This window comes from Theobroma umbraticum, unplaced genomic scaffold (genome assembly GCF_002168275.2).
Source record: "Theobroma umbraticum cultivar Fairchild unplaced genomic scaffold, ASM216827v3 scaffold_228.0, whole genome shotgun sequence".
Taxonomy (NCBI): Eukaryota; Viridiplantae; Streptophyta; class Magnoliopsida; order Malvales; family Malvaceae; genus Theobroma; species Theobroma umbraticum.
Genome location: NW_018397274.1, coordinates 695,573 through 711,398, shown reverse-complemented (window position 1 = coordinate 711,398; position 15,826 = coordinate 695,573). Strand labels below are relative to the sequence as shown.

General features: G+C 34.7%; 1 protein-coding gene and 3 pseudogenes across 1 annotated transcript; all 4 read right to left on the bottom strand.

The window, feature by feature from the left end:
• Positions 1-401: 401 nt before the first annotated feature.
• Positions 402-2,989, bottom strand: LOC110427265 (monolignol oxidoreductase AtBBE-like 13 pseudogene; annotated as a pseudogene).
• Positions 2,990-4,821: 1,832 nt separating this feature from the next.
• LOC110427239 (monolignol oxidoreductase AtBBE-like 13 pseudogene) lies at positions 4,822-5,893 on the bottom strand (annotated as a pseudogene).
• Positions 5,894-6,070: 177 nt separating this feature from the next.
• LOC149526409 (monolignol oxidoreductase AtBBE-like 15 pseudogene) lies at positions 6,071-7,107 on the bottom strand (annotated as a pseudogene).
• A 1,496-nt stretch (positions 7,108-8,603) lies between these two features.
• On the bottom strand, positions 8,604-10,580 carry LOC110427100 (monolignol oxidoreductase AtBBE-like 13). Its single transcript, XM_021442510.2, has one exon. The coding sequence runs from the start codon at positions 10,484-10,486 to the stop codon at positions 8,846-8,848; it is 1,641 nt and encodes a 546-aa protein (XP_021298185.1). The 5' UTR covers positions 10,487-10,580; the 3' UTR covers positions 8,604-8,845.
• Between the last annotated feature and the right edge of the window lie 5,246 nt (positions 10,581-15,826).

The window sequence follows — 15,826 nt, the reverse complement described above, 5'->3', positions numbered from 1 at the left end:
CATGCTTTTCTCTGATGAAAACAAAGAGATGTCAAAGCAGCAGCACATACATATCATATTCTTGTCTTTGGGTTTTTCTCAAAGTGTTTGCAAATATATTTTATGATGTTAAAATATTTTTTTATACTAATGTTATGAAATGAGAAGAATGGCATATTTAGTTCGAAATGAATAAAATTGTCATTTTCGAACCGACATGAGATGTCATGACTCATGAATGCACGGTGAGGTTAGGTGAAGTCTCGGGAACGGCAAGGAGATAGATAATGGTAATAAAGTTGACGTGACTTGGACCTGAATTTGTCAAGAGAAATCAAGACAGTCACGCAACAATCACAGGCGAAATTTCCTTCCTTTTTAGTTGAAAACTTTATTGCTAACATTATTGGAGGAGGAGAAGATGGACCAAAATAAGAACAAAATTGTATATTAGTCGGAAAGATAATTAATACATCTAGATCCTAGATAATTTAACATGTCTTATTCCTGATTTTGGGAAAGCAGAAAACAAGGGTTTGGGTTGATCAGCTGTCTGTCAGAGGCACCGAACCTGCATAAGATAATATCTAGGCTTCGATCAGGGCAGGTGGAATGCTCTGCTCATGCCTGAAAAAGTTGTCAGGATCAACTTTGCTTTTCACTTTCACCAATCTGTCGAAGTTGCCCTTGAAGTACTTAGTTCCCCAAACTCTAGCCTGACTGAGGCTGGTGTTGGTCTTGTCGTTGATTCCCAGATCAAGGTCCCTGTAATTGACATATGCAGCCCTGGGAGATGTGGGAACATAAGCAGCCATGTAATCGTACAGCCCTCTAATCCAGTCCATGTGCTTTGTGGTGGCGTCCTGACTTCCCTCGTACCATGAGGTCACGTACTGGATTTTGAATAAGGTACCTTTCCTGTGGGGAAAAGCGATGGCAGATTCTGAAATGTTGGCCATCATTCCACCGTAAGGGTTCCATATCATCAACGGAGAGTCTTCTTGCAATAACCTTTTCCATAACCCCTCGAGAGCGGTTTCGGGTATGGGTTGTTGCACAAAGTCTGATTTGGCTTTGAAATAGTTCTTGAATAATGACTTTCCTTGTAGTAGAGCCTCTGGGGGGGTCTCACTCGGGTAGCCAGCAATATAAAGCACGGATTTGATCCAGCTTGTTTCAATACAGTCTTTCCGCGTCAAACCCAATTCCGGGAAGCTTTGGTTCATTACTTGGAGGAGCCTGTCAGCATCGCCAAGAAACAGGGCATTGTAGGCTGTTGTCACTGTTCTCTCACCTTTCTGGCCCGCTTTTGTTACTTGAATGATGACTCTAATGAAAAGATCCTCGTCAAGCTTGTCTGCAACTTGTTGCCATCTGTAAAGGATCTTTGAGGCGCCTTGTTCCAAGGTCTTTGGAACAGTGAAAACAGTGACAGTTTCTGGAACAGGAACCAACTTTATCTTCCACGCGAGGATGATTCCAAAGCTTGCTCCTCCGCCTCCTCGAATCGCCCAAAAATGATCTTCGCCCATGGCTGCTCGGTCAAGAATTTTGCCATTAACATCGACAATTCGAGCATCAAGGACATTGTCAGCACCTAGGCCATACTTTCGCATCATGGAACCATATGCACCTCCAGTTATGTGTCCACCAATGCCTAGGCTTGAGCAAAGACCAGCAGGGAAGCCAAGAGTCTTGCTTTTCTCCGAAATTCTGTAGTAAACTTCACCAATTGTAGCACCAGCTTGAACCCAAGCAGTGTTGTCATCGATATCGACGTTGGTGGATCGAAGCCTGGCAAGGTCTAACATAATGAAAGGTGTCTCAATTTCAGATGCATACGAGAGGCCCTCATAGTCATGGCCTCCGCTGCGGAATCTCAGGTGAATTCCAAGCTTTTTTGCACAAATGACAGCAGCCTGGACATCAGATTCATTCAAAGGTGTGAAGATAAACTGGGGCTTTGGTACTGAAGGCTCCAAGTACCTGAGGTTTTGGGCAGTGGAATTTAGGACAGAAGTGAAAGAAGAGTTGGTTTGGGCACAAACAGCAGAGATTGGAATGACATGCTCAGAATTGTCATCAAGGCATTGGATAAAGTTGTCTTCAATCGAAGCTGGAGTTGCCCATGAAGCTGAAAGCAGGACTAAAAGCAGTGAAAGAATGGAAATGCTTGAAAGGGCCATTCTTTCACCTACTCTTGTTTTCCTTTGTTTCTCTCTTCATGAATTTGTGAACTTCTAAGCCTACTCTTATAGTGGAGCAATGGTACGCTTTGATCAACCAAAACGTGTGATTGAGCTAATCCTTGCGTCATGACAGGGTCAAAAGTCTGTTTATAACAACCCACCGTTAATATCCTACCCTTTTTTCAGTGTTCTTTTAGCCTCCCAGGGAAATATTTTACCCAGGCACAGGAACATTAACCATTTAATTTGCACAATGTTCCTTGTTCTGTCCACACTTATATTTGCCGTAGAAGAAATCAAGCCAAAATGAGAAAGCAAAGTCTCTAATAATTGCAGACTTTGCTAATCATAAAAATGACAAAAATGTGACAGAGAAATAGCAACCTCCCTACCTGAGTCCATTCTCCATTGATAGATTTCCATTCTGACGACTCGGACATTCCTGCTCTGATACTACCATTCATTTCCTTCCACAGTCTTTTCTTTATTTCGTTTTATAACCGACAAATCAACCCAAAAATACCTAACACTAGATATGGATTTAAGGCCGCCCTGATATCAGCAGCACACGCTATCCAAGACCATCCTGTCCCTTATGTTACACTATTTTCTATTATTTTTGTTCATCCCTCTTTTCTTCCCTGTATATCTAAAATCACCCATCTGTCTTCTGTCAAAAGTCTCTCTTTTTTTCCAATTTTTTCTGAACAAAGAACATGGGAGAATACCATTCCTAGCCATTTTAACGTGTAAACTCCACTCACAAAAGAACAAGAAAAAGGGGGTGTAAACGCCAGACGTGTCAGAGACATAGATGGAAAAAGGACGAATTAAAACTTGAACTGCTTTCAATGTGAGTAAAGTGAGACAGGAATGACAATAAGAAGATTGTAAAGGATCATGGGTTATGGAGTTCTTATATAATAAAGCATTAAACTATCCACTGTAACTAAAGTTAGACAAGAAAGAGGCAGTCATTATTACTTTTTTTTTTCTTTTTTGTGAATCTTGTGGAAAGAAGTCATCAAAGTGGTGTTATGTTCACGTTTGTTTGATATCTTTGATAAATTCAGAGTAATTTGAACATATAAATATAAAGTATAATATTATCTTTAAAATATTTTAAATTATATAAAAAATTTAAATAAATTTTTTATTATATTGAATAAAATTTTTATATTTTTATTTTAAATTAAATAAATTTTTATGAATAACAATTTACTTTCTGTTATTAGTTCTTTGTCATTTTATATTTATGTGTTGCTTACATGAAAGGTAAAAAATGACCGTGATCATATCTTTATGTCGTATTAATATATTACATCATTATTCATTATAATATGTCAATATCATATAATTTAAAATAATAAATAATATTTAAATTTATAATAATTAATCAATCTTCGGTAAAATAAGATTGAAAAGATTAAGGAGTAACAACCAAAGCATAAAACTAACCACAAAAACTAAAGTTAAAAAGAAGAGAGAGGCGGTCATTGATACTTTTTCTTTATTGACTTTTAAAGAAAGTAGTTATTAGATGGGTGATAATTTTACATGTGCTAAATTGAAAACATTTAAAATATATAAATATAATAAAAATCACTTTATTTGTTATTAATTGATTTTAAATTTGATGTGTCCAAAAAATTCAAAATAATATTAGAGTAGGAATTACCCTCATTCGTGGAACCCTCGGTCAACCTACTCTTTAGTTGATTTATACTATGTGATAGGTCTGTGATCCTAGCACATGAGGAGAGTATTAAAATAATGATGATTTAAAATTTACCAAATTGAAAATATCATGAGCGTATAAATATAACAAGTACCACTTAACTTATTGTTAATGAATTTTAAGATGGATATTCGATTTAAAAGTTCAACACAAGTAACCTCACTTGTTTAACTGACATTCCATATGTAAATTGGGTTTAAATGGATCAAGAAATTGGGGTATGAACAGTGGCTATGGTCTATTTGGTGATGGTGGAAGAAATTTTTCAAAAAGCTGTTTTATGTTATTTCCCTTCTCAATTAATAAATTTAATTTTCCTAGTAATTAAATTATTATTTCTTGATTGTTTGAATAAAATATTGAACCAAATTTGCTTTTCGTCGAATTTGAACTCAATTAAATTAAATAAAAAAATTGAGTGAATTGATGAAGAAAATCTGGAAATGAAAGTAGAGTGATAAAATGAAGCATTAGATTAATAAAATATTGCATTTATTTGGGAAGGTTTGGCCTTCCACCATAGTTAGCATGGTAGGAAACGGGAAATTGATGCAAATTTTCACAGAAACGAACAAAACGTCACCGTTTCGGTCTAGTTACAAGCCTTGAAGATGATAACATATGCCATGGTATTGAACCAATCCTTTTTTTTTTTTCATTCTTTGAAGACCAAGCAAGTCAAAGCTCTAGTTAAACTACCATACATCACCGTTTTGTTATTCGACAGCTTCTTGCTGTCTTTGCTAATGTCAGGAAGCATGGCTAAGCTGTGTTTAGTGGTTGATTGAGTCTTGCAGTGTGTTAAGCTTAACCTATATATATATATATTAATGAATCAAGAAATTGAGGGCATGCATAGCCATTATTATGCTGCATATTTTCTTCTTTCTTCAACAGTTGGTTCTTGTTCTTCTGTTTTCTTATTCTTGTTCTGCCGATGGTCTTGAATGCTCATTTGCTGACTTATTTATTGATGTTTTATGCCCAAAACAACAATCTGGTATTATGCGCAACTTGCCTTGGATAAAATCTTGCTGCAACTGGAAGAGGTGGAATGCTCTGCTCATGCCTGAAAAAGTTGTCTGGATCAACTTTGGTTTTCACGTTCACCAATCTGTTGAAGTTGTCCTTCAAATATCTGACTCCCCAAACACCAGCCTGGATGAAGCTTGTGTTGATATTCTTGTTCATTCCAAGATCAAGATCGCTGTAATTCACGTATGCACCTCTTGGAAACATTGAAACGTAAGGAGCCATGTAATTGTGTAGCCTCCGAATCCAATCCATATGCTTGGACGCATTCTTATCCTCATCTTGCCATAGAGTCAAGTACTGGATCATGAACCTGTTACCTTTACGGTGAGGGAAAGCAATTTCGGATTCAGAAATCTTGCCCATCATTCCACCGAAAGGATTCCATATAGTCACCGGGCTGTCTTTCTCCATCTGTCTTTTCCATAGGCCCTCGAGCGCCGTTTCTGGTATAGCTTCTTTCACGAAGTCTGATTTGACTTTAAAGTAGTTCTTGAATGAAGACTTACCCTGAAGTAGAATTTCAGGAGGTGTGTTACTCGAGAAGCCGGCAATGTAAAGCACGGATTTGATCCAGCTTGTTTCGATACAGTCTTTCCGTGTCAAGCCCAATTCAGGGAAGCTTTGTCCCATTACTTGGAGGAGCCTTTCAGCATCACCAAGAAACAGAGCATTGTAGGATGTTGTGACTGTTTTCCTACCCTTTTTGCCAGCATTTGCCACTTGAATGATGGCTCTAATGAAAAGATCCTCATCAAGCTTATCTGCAACTTGTTGCCATCTATACAGGATCTTTGTAGCACCTTGTTCTAAAGACTTGGTGACAGGCAAAACCGTGACAGTTTCTGGGACTGGAACCAGTTTTATTTTCCACTGAAGGATACTGCCAAAGCTCTCTCCTCCGCCTCCTCTAATAGCCCAGAAAAGATCTTCGCCCATGGCTGCTCTGTCAAGAACTCTTCCATGAACATCAACGATTCTGGCATCAATGACGTTATCAGCACAAAGGCCTTATTTTCTCATCATGGTACCATATGCACCTTCCGTGATGTGTCCCCCAATGCCTAGGCTAGTGCAAAGACCAGCAGGGAAGCCATGAGTCTTGCTTTTTTCAGAAATTCTATAATAAACTTTACCAATATATAGTGGAACCAGCTTCAACCCAAGCAGTGTTGTCATCGATATCGAGGTTGATGGATCGGAGCCTGGCAAGCTCTAACATAACGGAAGGTGTCTCAATTTTAGATGCACACGAGAGGCCCTCATAGTCATGGCCTCCGCTGCGAAAGCTTAGGTGAATTCCAAGCTTTTTTGCACAAATGACAGCAGCTTGGACATGAGATTCTATCAAAGGTGTGAAGATAAATTGGGGCTTTGGCACTGAAGGCTCCATGTACCTAAGGTTTTGGGCAGTGGAGTTTAGGACAGAAGTGAATGAAGAGTTGTTTTGGGCGCAAACAGCAGAGGTTGAAATGACATACTCAGAATTGTCATCAAGGCATTGGATAAAGTTTTCCTGAATCGAGGTAGAAGTTGCCCATGAAGCTGAAAGCAGGACTAAAAGTCGTGAAGAATAGAAGTGCTTGGAAATGCCATTCTTCCACTTGACTCTTGTTTTTCGTTTTCTAAGTTACTCTTATGGAGGAGCTATGGTATGCTTTGATCAACCAAAACGTGTGATTGAGCTAATCCTAGCGTCATGACAGGGTCAAAACTCTGCTTATGACTATCCACTATTAGTTTCTTAACCTTTTTTCTGTGGTTATTTTAACCTCCTAGGGGAATATTTCACCTAGGCACAGAACATTAACCATTTAATTTGCAAAATGTTGCATGGGTTTTTCCATTATATGTCCACACTTACATATGTTCTAGAAGAAATCAAGCATAATTGAGAAAGCAAAATCTCTAATAATTGTAGAATCTGCTAATCATAGAGATGAAGAAAAATGTGACAATGAAATAGCAACCTCCCTACCCTAATCCTTGCTCCATTATACTAATAAATATCAATTCTGATGTCTCAGACATCCCTGCTCTGGTACTTCCATACATTTCCTTTCACATTCTTGTTTTGTCTTTTTTTGGGTTTTATATACGACCAGACAATCAGAAAATACCTAACATTGGATATGGATACAAGGCCCTGATATGAGCAGCAGATGCCATCTAAGACCATCCTTTCCCTTATGTTTACCTATTTTCTCTAAATCACCCATCTGTCTCTGTCAAAATTGTCTCATTTTCCAATTTTTTCTAAACAAAGAACATGCCAAAATACCATTCCTAGCCATTTTTAAGTGTAAGGTCCACTCACATAAGAAGGAGAAAAGGGTGTGTAAACGCCAGAATTGTCAAAGATTTAGATGGAAAACGATGAATATAAAGCACTGGTCCACTCACCAGCTCAAGTGGGAGCAACGCGAATGTGAGTAAAGTGGCAGTCAATAAGAAGAAGATTATAAAAGATCATGGCTTAAGGAATAAGAATATAATAAAGCATTAAACTATCCACAAAAACTAAAGTTAGAGAAGAAAGAGGCAGCCAATAATACTTTTTCCTTTTTCATTTTTGTGATTATCATCGGAAGAAGTTATTAAAAGGGTAATAGTTTCAACTCTGATAAATTAAGAGTATTCTTAGCTCATAAATCAAATAAATATCACATTATTGTCAATTGAGTTTAAATTGGACACATATCGTATAAATTTAACATGGTATCCGAGTGTGCTCATTTCTCGTTCATTAATTCATGACACGTGATAGATTCATAATCTCTATACACAAGGAAGAGTGTTAAAATGATGACAATCTCATATCTATTAATTTAAGAGTATTTCAAGTATATAATTATATTAAAGACCGTTCTACTTATTATTCATTGACTTTTAATTAAATATTCCTCTTAAAAATTCAACAAAAAAAATTTTACTTTTCATGTTTAATTGACATTTTAGATGTAAGAATATAATAAAGCATAGAAAAAAAAGGAGACGGTCATTAATACTTTTTTTTTTGTGATTCTTACCGAAAATTAGTTATTAAAGCGGTGATAGTTTCATGTATATTAAACTGAGAAGATTTGAAATATATAAATATAATAAGAATCACTTGACATATTGCCATTGGTTTTAGATTGGATGTGTGTTCAAAATATTTGGCTTGATATTAGAGCAAGAGTTGTGCTTATTCATTAATCTCTCTATTGATTCTCTCTTCGTTGATTTATATATTATATGATAAGTCTGCAATCTTTACATATGATGAAAGAACTAAAATAATGATAATTTTATACATGCTAAATTGAGAGTATTGTGAGTATATAAATATAACAAGTACCACCCTCCACCTATTGCTAATTAATTTTAAGTTGGATACTCAACTTTTAAATATTCAACAAAAGTAATTTTGCATTCCTTGTTTAACTAACTTTCTAGATGTAAATTGGGTCTCAATGGAGCAAGAAATAGGGGTATGAACAGTGGCTACAGTCTATTTGGTGAAGTAGGTGGAAGAAAAACTACCAAAAAGTTATTTTATATTATTTTCTTTCTCAACTAATAAATATTCGATTCCTAGTAATTAAATTATTATTCAAGAAGGTGGCTATGGCCTCCCACCATAGTTAGTATTGTAGGAAACAGGAAATTGATGGTACTAAAAATGGCAAAGAGACAATTAAAGCGCTCACCAAGACAATCATGGAACAAATTTACACAGAAAAGAACCAAGACGTCACTGTTCTAGTCTAGCTACAAGCCTTAAAGATGATAACATATGTAGTATGTACTAGTATTGAACAATCCTTATTTCTTTTTCTTTTCTGACAAAAGCAATATTTGTAGTACAAATCAAGGATTAAAGCGAAATTGAAGCCATCTGGTATTATTGCCCAACTTGCCTTGGCTAAAATCTAGCTTCAACTGGTAGAGGCGGGATGCTCTGCTCATGCCTAAAGAAGTTATCTGGGTCAACTTTGGTTTTCACCTTCACCAATCTGTTGAAGTTGTCCTTGAAATATCTGACTCCCCAAACACTAGCCTGGATGAAGCTTGTGTTGATATTCTTGTTCATGCCAAGATCAAGATCCCTGTAATTCACGTATGCACCTCTTGGAAACATTGAAACGTAAGGAGCCATGTAATTGTGTAGCCTCCGAATCCAATCCATATGCTTGGACGCATTCTTATCCCCATCTTGCCATAGAGTCAAGTATTGGATCATGAACTTGTTACCTTGACGATGAGGGAAAGCAATTTCGGATTCAGAAATCTTGCCCATCATTCCACCGTAAGGATTCCATATCGTCAGCGGGCTGTCTTCCTCCATCAGTCTTTTCCATAGCCCCTCGAGCGCTGTTTCTGGTATAGCTTCTTTCACAAAGTCTGATTTGGCTTTAAAGTAGTTCTTGAATAAAGACTTACCCTGAAGTAGAACGTCAGGGGGTGTGTTACTCGGGAAGCCAGCAATGTAGAGCACGGACTTGATCCAACTTGTTTCGATACAGTCTTTCCTTGTCAAGCCCAATTCTGGGAAGCTTTGTCCCATTACTTGGAGGAGCCTTTCAGCATCACCAAGAAACAGAGCATTGTAGGATGTTGTGACTGTTTTCCCATCGTTTTTGCCAGCGTTTGCCACTTGAATGATGACTCTAATGAAAAGATCCTCATCAAGCTTGTCTGCAACTTGTTGCCATTTATACAGGATCTTTGTAGCACCTTGTTCTAAAGACTTGGTGACAGTAAAAACCGTGACAGTCTCTGGGACTGGAACCAAATTTATCTTCCAAGCAAGGATGATTCCAAAGCTCGCTCCTCCCCCTCCTCTAATAGCCCAGTAAAGATCTTCGCTCATGGCTGCTCGATCAAGAACTCTTCCACTAGCATCAACGATTCGGGCGTCAATGACATTATCAGCACCAAGGCCATATTTTCTCATCATGGTTCCATATGCACCTCCAGTGATGTGTCCCCCAATGCCTAGGCTTGTGCAAAGACCAGCAGGGAAGCCATGAGTCTTGCTTTTTTCAGAAATTCTATAATAAACTTCACCAATAGTGGCACCAGCTTCAACCCAAGCGCTGTTGTCCTCAATGTCAACTTTAACTGACCGCAGGCTGGAAAGGTCAACTATAATGAAAGGTGATTCGACTTCGGATACATAAGAAAGTCCTTCATAGTCATGGCCTCCACTCCGGACTCTGAGGTGAATCCCAAGTTCCTTCGAGCAAATGACAGCAGCTTGGACGTGGGATTCATACAATGGCATGATGATAAACTCCGGCTTTGGCATTGACGGCACCAAGTACCTGAGGTTTTGGGCTGTCGATTGCAGGACAGTGGTAAATGAAGCATTTTTTGGGGTGAAAAAAGCAGTGGAGAGGGGGATGGCAAACTCAGAATTGGCATCGAAACATTGGAGAAATTTTTCTTGAATCAGACTTGAAGTTGGCCTTTTACACTTGGAGCAGAAGGAAGCTGTTCCTGAACTCGAAGATGATAGCAGGACTAAAACTATTAAAAGAATGGGAATGCAAGGAAACGCCATTGGTTTTTTCTCGTCTTTGTTCCTTTTGCTTCTGCTTAAGAATATGAGCCTTTGATTAGCTCTTATAGATGAGGCACCGTATGCTTTAATCGTGCCAAACGTGTAATTGAGCTAATCCTAACGTCATAATCAATTTCAGGCGAAAGAAACAATGGCCAGCACCAATTACTCGAGTAATTTATATATATATATAAACGAAATAATCTGGCCTACTGCAAATCCATGCGTAAAGGCTCAAATAACAGACGCTGCTAGGCTAAGACACTGCTACTTTTCTAATTTTCTTTGAGCCAACAATATCTATCCTTTACGACTTGAATTAGACCTGGCAGGGTCGAAGTTCACCATTTACTCAACAGGAAATGTCAGTCCAAGTCAACCTTGGGTCCATGGAAGTTTTGAGTCTATTTTTTTTTAGCCCTCCCCCTTTACTTTCTTCATCCCACCCAATACACAAAGCCAAAAAGGGTGGAGCTGATGAGAGCTTTATTCCATGTCCATGGTCACTTTCTCTTGTTTGCTGTTTTGCCAGGTTTGTTTTGATCGGGTCTAGTCATCATCTATATACGGTACATAAATCCAAATAAATAGAGGCAGACAGAAAATAAAAAGATTTATAAAGTACAATAATCTTTGATGCACGTTGCAGAGACTGTATAAAACTTGCTAAAAATCAAAGACTGTCTGACTTGGATGTAAATAGTATTAGGGACAAGAAAAAGAAATAGCAACCTCCTGCGTGGCCTATCACTCTGTTAAATTTCAATTATACATGGTGATGCAATATTCTTGTTCGGAAAATATATTTACACACACATTTACATAAACAGACGCATATATATAAATATTATACTTTTTAAATTTTGACTTTAAAAAAAAATAATTTTACCAAAAGCTGGATCGGTCGACCTCATGTTAATAATTCCAATATCAATACTTGTTGTCCGTAATCACCTCTATGCATATAAGGTCAATTAAATTCAAATAATCAAGGTGAAATGATTAATATAAATCAATCATTATTTACTTAATATCACCTTCATGAATCAATGTCAAAAGTCACTGGTCAATTGACATGTTTTTTTGTTAATTATATCATATTCAAATTTGATAGATCATGAGTTAAATATATATATGTAATTATTAAAAAATTTTCAATAACGTATAATTATTTGATTCCTTGTACTTTACTTGATTATAAATAATATATACAAGTGAAATTTCATTCAAATCTTTGTCACCGACATTGATTTAAAGAAAAAAAAAACAAGAAATTATTTTGAAAATTTGGGAATAAAGAAAAAAAAAAGATGATGCTAACAATGGGACCTCATGTTCTTCATCATTAGATTTATGAAAGAAATATTTCAATAATTTATCAACACTGTAGACACTTTGATAAGGGAAAGCTTTAGCCTTTTATGTGTAAAATGCAATGACCCATTAAAAGAAGCAAAGGGGCAAAAAAGAAAATGATGGGCAATGTGGCTTTAATTTGTTGATAATAGACAAAGGAAGACATGACTCATAGATAATGACTGCCATGGGCTGATGGGAGGCCATTTTTGCCTTGGTTTACACAACCTTTGTTTCTTTTAAAGTCATTGTCAATCTCGACAGTTCTTTTGCCCATCTTACTTATAAAATAACTATTCCCATCCTTATAAAGTCTCTTTAAGAGGATTAAAAACAGTATTTAGTCGTTAAGCATGGCTCATTTGGTATTTTTTTGGGGTCTAAAGGCAATTTAGAATTGATAACGATGGGTCTATGCAAGATTCTATAGTAATTCTTTTATTATCGACGCATGGGAAAATAAATAAAATAAAATTATATATTTTTAGGTGAGTTATGCTCAACGTCAAGCTTACCTAATATTCTCTTATTAATTTTTCCAATAAAAAACTTTTCTTTTCTTTCTTTTTTGACTGATGATAATATAGTTTGATGAGACCCATACTTAAAACCCTTTAAAATCCTAAACCATAAGGTTGACAAGTAGCTAGATATAAAACAAATTACTATTTTATACACTGTGCCATGAAGTGGTATTAAAATATTATCACTTATTTATTCAATTACTATACTAATGTGTTAATTTATTCGAAAATACTAGTGCTTAGGTAGCTAAGTTTCTAAAGATACACGTAAGATTCCTTATTGATTTATTCTAATGTTTATTAATAAAAAATAAACCATTCATTTGATATTCTTGTCTTAGCAATATTGAACCCCACTTTTTTCCTTTGTCGAGTATAGTTTCAAAAAATTAATATATTATCATATTTAACTGAGAAACTTTAATTATTAAAAATCTCTTAAAAAAACAAGTAAGTATGATTTATGTGTATTGCAAATTCAATCATTTGACGGATTTTCTTGTAAATATGGCTTTCTATTATCTTTGGTATGATGCTTTTGAAGGATTTTTATAATGGTAGTATTTCAATTTTATTAAGTGATGTTATATATAAAAATTTCATTATCACACATTATTTTGACATAAATGTATTATTCTTATTTTCTTTTTTAAAAAATATATTATTATCTAATTAAAATACTTGAAAAACATAATGAGAATTTTATTTAAGTTTTCCCCATGACTTATACACATCTTTTCTTTTCTCAAATTATCCTTAGAAAAAAAATAAAACGATCGAAATCAAAACTACAATTGTTAATTAAATTGACATAGATGTTACGTTAAACGTTTCAGAAGAAGTAGATAAAGTATTATAATCTCACATTCTACAAATACAGGAAATTTAAAAATTTTATATATGTAAACACTAAACACCTTAATCAATGCAGTAATTATTTTAGAAAGAATATAATAACCCCTGACATAGACCTGAAACTAATATCAATATTATATTATGAAAGTAAATAATATAAATAATTTGCACAGAGTAAAAATGTGGGCAAGATTAAGTCCATCATTATTTCAAAGTAGGAACTTAAAAAATTATATGATCCCCACATGATCATGATCCACCCTTCTGGGCATTGGCCGTCCCTCTCAAACTCCTTCCAACATTTCAGCACAGTTTGTTGGTCCAAGCAGCGACCATGTAATGGCGCCGGTTACTGCGCACACCCCAAGAGTATCTGCCACCCAAATCTGCGCCACGAAGAACAAAGTTTCATATTCAACACTCAAGGTTCAAAAAAGAGTAAAATCTAACCTTTTAGAGTGCATCATGATCACCAAAATTCAACTGGAACTCCACCTACTCCATCGCATAATTTGCTTTGAAATTGTCCTCTAGTGGACCATTTAATACTCCACAAGTTCTTGTTCTCGTACCACTTTCCAGGAAAATCACTGGTCAATCCCTTCCCGAATGGACTCTTGATTGTAATCCCCGTGTGTATCTGCAATCCTTTGGAAAGTCTACCATTTCGGTGTGCATCAATTCAACTCTGACTATCATTGTATCGATATTGCCAGAAGGACTTTGGGTTCCAATGTTTTCTCTTAGATTTTGTGGCCTTGAGTTTGGATAGCAATAAACCAAATTGACTTGGTGGATGGTTGCTGAGTACAGATTCTTTTCCCATTCCCACAGCAAATTGTAGATACTGCTACTATTTCTTGCGGAGTATGATCACACTGATGATTTCTGGGTGCACTTCGAAAAAATCTTTTGTATCTGGGACGTTAGTGTTTTAAGATTTCTCGAAATGGCAATTTGATATCTCAAAAGTTTTTTGTTTTTTTAAAAGGAAAATATTTGAGACAATGTTTTAGAAAACCTTTGAACTATTTAAAAATTTTAATAACTATTTATGTTTTTATTTTTTTCTTAATAATTTATATTTCTATTACGTTTAATTAAATTTTTATATTTTTAATTTTGATCAAAACCACTTAAGATATGTTATCATATTACATTACCATCTATTATATCATATCAATGTTAAGTGATATAAAAAAGACAGAATGATATATTTCGATTAATGATATTTAGTCAACCATTAATTATAAATATTTATTTAATTTAAAATAAAAATATAAAAAATTAATTAAACTTAATAAAAAAATAATAACTCACTTAAATAATTTTAAAAGTTTTTTATATGTTATATCAAAATTTAATTGGTGAGAACCATATTCTTGTATTTTATATTTTATATTTATGGAAACAAACCTTTACCATGGTTATCACAATTATCACAAAGCTTGAGAATGTCATTCTTTTACACAAAAATGGTAAGGTGAAATTTTCATATTGTGAAAAATTAAAAATAATTTTTTGAGGTAAAATTACTCTTCAAGCTCTTTTCATTCTTCATATCTCAAGTCGAGTCGAGTTTAAGTATAGATTTTGGAAGTCCAAACTTGACCCAATTAAATTATTTTATTAATAAATAATATATATTTATTTATTGAAAATAAAACCCACCCCAGAGATTCCATTCCAAATAGAAAATAACAAAGATTGCCAGTGAAGATCACACTGAATAAGGGGCAGTACATCATATATCTTGCACCCTGATCTTCATTCTTCAATCACATAAGATATCATTTAAATTAAGATAAATCAATTAAATGAAGAATGAAGTACGACACCTTTAGAATCTTAAGTTATCCACTAATGATGATTGACAATAATCTTTATTATCTCATACGGATTTTCCAACAAAAATAAATGTATTAAGAAGTCATTATCTGTATATTTTTTTTAAATAATATTTTAACTATCCTTAACTAGTATTTATAAGCACTCCTTATCACAAATCAATGTAATTAGTTAATATTATCTTTGTTTATTGTAGTAGCATAAATTAATTTGAGAGCATGTTTCATCTTTAATTTTTGGATTTTGGTTTGCTTCATTAATGAAAATTAATGGTTGGTCAAACATATTAAAGGAAAATACAATCTAAATGTCCTTTTTGGGTGCTTTGCATTTATAACATTCAATCTTTTTAATAAATGCTTGCATCCATCACAATTCATTGAATGTCTTTGGGATAGGAACCCATTTTGTCTATTTGACCATGTAACTCACTTTCATATTTATTGTAGACAGCTCTATTTTGTTTAGGATAATTTAAGGCAATTTTGCAATAATGTTGTGAACTAAATCAATATTAAATAATACTTTAGAAATTTATCATATTAACAATCAACTATTATTATATATTTAATATGAAATATTATTTCACCTAACAATTTAATGAACACTGGTGACCAAAATCCTAAAATGATAAAGAAGATCAAGGTGGAGCCAAGAATTGTTGTCGGTGGAGTCAATAAAATAGTATTGGTTTCTTTGTTTATAATGTTTTTCTACTTAATGAAATATTGAAGAAAATTACATCAAATATAATTCA